This window comes from Limulus polyphemus, unplaced genomic scaffold, assembly GCF_000517525.1.
Source record: "Limulus polyphemus unplaced genomic scaffold, Limulus_polyphemus-2.1.2 Scaffold787, whole genome shotgun sequence".
NCBI lineage: Eukaryota > Metazoa > Arthropoda > Merostomata > Xiphosura > Limulidae > Limulus > Limulus polyphemus.
Genome location: NW_013666397.1, coordinates 70604 through 73455, shown reverse-complemented (window position 1 = coordinate 73455; position 2852 = coordinate 70604). Strand labels below are relative to the sequence as shown.

The window sequence follows — 2852 nt, the reverse complement described above, 5'->3', positions numbered from 1 at the left end:
TATATATATATATGTATGTATATGTGTATATATATATATATATATATGTGTGTGTGTGTGTGTGTGTGTATATATATATATGTATGTATATGTGTATATATATATATATATATATGTGTGTGTGTGTGTGTGTGTGTATATATACATATATGTATGTATATATGTTAGGCTCATATTTTCAGAAAAATCTATGAAAGCAACAGTTTAAAATTTAACTTTTTTATCTTAGCCTTAAAAATTGACAATTATCTAAAACTGAGCATTACAAAAAATGTCATAAACACACACGTAAAAAAAAACCGTGAGCCTTAAGGAAAACACGTACTAACACACCAACAAATAATATGATCACGATTTAGCGTCCCTTTCGATGATTGGTTCATACCTCTTTGTGTGGGTTTTGCCAAAATTCCTTGAAGGCATCATACAGTGTCTGCACAGTCACGAATTTGTCAGGGAAGATTTCCTGGATAGGTGGGAGACTCACCCCTTTACAATCTGGACGATGGAGGATAGCGACAGAGACGGCATACACATAAAGTCCTTCGTTGACAAAATCACGAACCTGGTGGCATAAGTCCAAAAACTCCTCGAACGTCTTAGCACCTGTGGTCAGTGAATCATCTGTTTATCCATGAATTATTTCCATGCAACATATACATAGGCAACAACAGAGTTCAAAAGGTTAAGCATATTTCATTTTCTTAACAAAGGTGTTATAGCGTTCTATTCTCCCTCTCTAATATATAAGTACATATAAACATAAGAATGAAAACTCACTGTAGTCAATTCTGAGTATATGACATACCGAAATTAGACGTGTACGAATTTTAAGTTAATATTAAAAATGGACCTAATATTAAAGCCTAGAAGAGCTTAATCATTATACATATTCTTATATTAATTCACTTTGTGTGTTTGTGAACTTGTTTGTGTGGGAACTCCTCCCACACAGTTTTGGAGCTAACAGTAACAAATTTGGCAGGCGGACTTGGAGTGGCGTAAGCCCTCTACTCTTATTCATTTGGAGTATCAAGGAGGGGTAAACGCTTCAGGAAGGGCACCCAAGCATGATGAATATCTGGGAGTAGGTCTTCGAATCTGGCATCGGATTTTGTATTCTCTCGGAATCCCGGGGGTATTATTCAGTTTTGAAACTATGCTCATAATCCTACTCACAAGTTAGCTGGACCTAACTTGGCACAGTTGCTCAGGTACCATGGACGGGTATACTAATGTTTTCTGTTGTTTTTCGGTTACATATTCCCTTGAAGTAGCTATAGAAGAAATTGGTGGTAATAGGGGAACTTGTGGGTAAATTGGTACCTCTGTGAATCATGAATGGGGCCTTTGAACCATGCAACCTATTTTGTGCTACTTTCATTAAACGAAACGGTAGCCCTACAACCTAGATTGTCTGTTGGTTGGGTGGAGTAACATTGCTTCAAAAGCTAATAAATAAACTGTGCATTGGTCTGATAGAGCATTTGTTTCTACTCTAGAAAATGATTATTACAATAACATGAGTGTCATTTCATAAAGTAAAATTTCCGTATTCAACAGAATATTAAAGGTTATTTATAGTATGCGACTTTGCTATATTATTATGAGTTCTATGTCGAAAGAAAGACTAATCCTACTTTAATGGACATAGCGTGTATGTCATTATCTATGTATGTAACCAAAACTCTTGCGACATGTATTGAATGGCACCACGAACAAAAATCCATAACAAATTTCACACTTTGAGTATTCACGATTCACACAATTAGAAAAACAACTGTGGTATGTGCAACAATCATTCCTTTATAATAGAACACAATTTTAAATAAAAGTACTCTTCTCACAACAAGACCACGACTTTCACTAGGACTGTACGTGAGGGTTTGATTATATCTTTATTGACGTAATTTTTAAATGTAGTTCTGAGAAACTGGAGTTCTTAAAAACTATGCATTTTTTTTCAATAAACGGTCCCACTTTTAACATATAATATTACAGTTTAATGCTACGATTAGTAATTACTGCCACAAATAGCCGTCTCTAGGGCGGCGTTTCTGCTAGTTAGATTAATGTACAAACTGGATGTGTTAATCTATCATAATTTTAAGGTAATTTATAGAGTAAATGAGATATGCAAATTCATAATAATTTGTATGCTTTAAATTCATCTTTCAACTTGGAACACATTATATTTCCTGCAATGTTAAGCGGAACCTAAAGTTTCGATATGTAGAGAGAATCATAGCAGTAAAGTTGGAAATTATTCCAGTTTAGAAGTAAGTTTTGGAATAGGTGAAGGAATATAATATTAAAATTTCAGATTATTTGAAATTTGATAATACAAAAAAGTGAATGTTAAAAGTCAAAGATCCAGAGACTGAACATATACATAAATTAAACTACACTTAAAGTTACACAAATATACAAAAGTCGTACCGATCAGCACTTCGTACAGCTTGGTGGCCTCTGCTAGGTGCTCAGCATGGAAGAGGGAGAACAGCTGACCACGGCCCAGTACACCTAACCCTTGCAGCTTCGGGTCTCGATGAGCCTTCAGAGCAAACTTTTCTTTGGTGGGTATAGATGCATACTCAAAAAGGGGGAGAACCCGGAGCTGCTTTTCGAGGGCGCCTAGCACCATGATGACAGTAGCAAATGAGTATATTGATGGTTACCTTTTAGACCAGATCGCTTTTCGTAGACCCTAGCGGAAGGCGTTCCCGTTCTCTCTTTGTACAGCTTTTGCCTGATCAGCAGTTTTATATCCAAATAACACCAGGGAATGAAGGTTCCAGGAAATTTACTACTCGAATTAGCAGTGATTTTTCTACTAAATGATCTCACGATAA

At 35.6% G+C, this 2852-nt stretch overlaps 1 protein-coding gene across 1 annotated transcript in view; it reads right to left on the bottom strand.

Annotated features, from left to right (window-relative positions):
* The window catches only part of LOC106460526 (hemocyanin B chain-like), a 14821-nt gene extending 11969 nt beyond the window's left edge, over positions 1–2852 (bottom strand). Inside the window, exons 1-2 of the mRNA XM_013920242.2 lie at positions 2440–2852; positions 386–606 (exon numbers count right to left, since the gene is read on the bottom strand). Of these exons, the coding sequence (XP_013775696.1) occupies positions 386–606; positions 2440–2644 (426 nt within the window). The 5' untranslated portion in view covers positions 2645–2852. The remainder of the gene's footprint in view (positions 1–385; positions 607–2439) is intronic.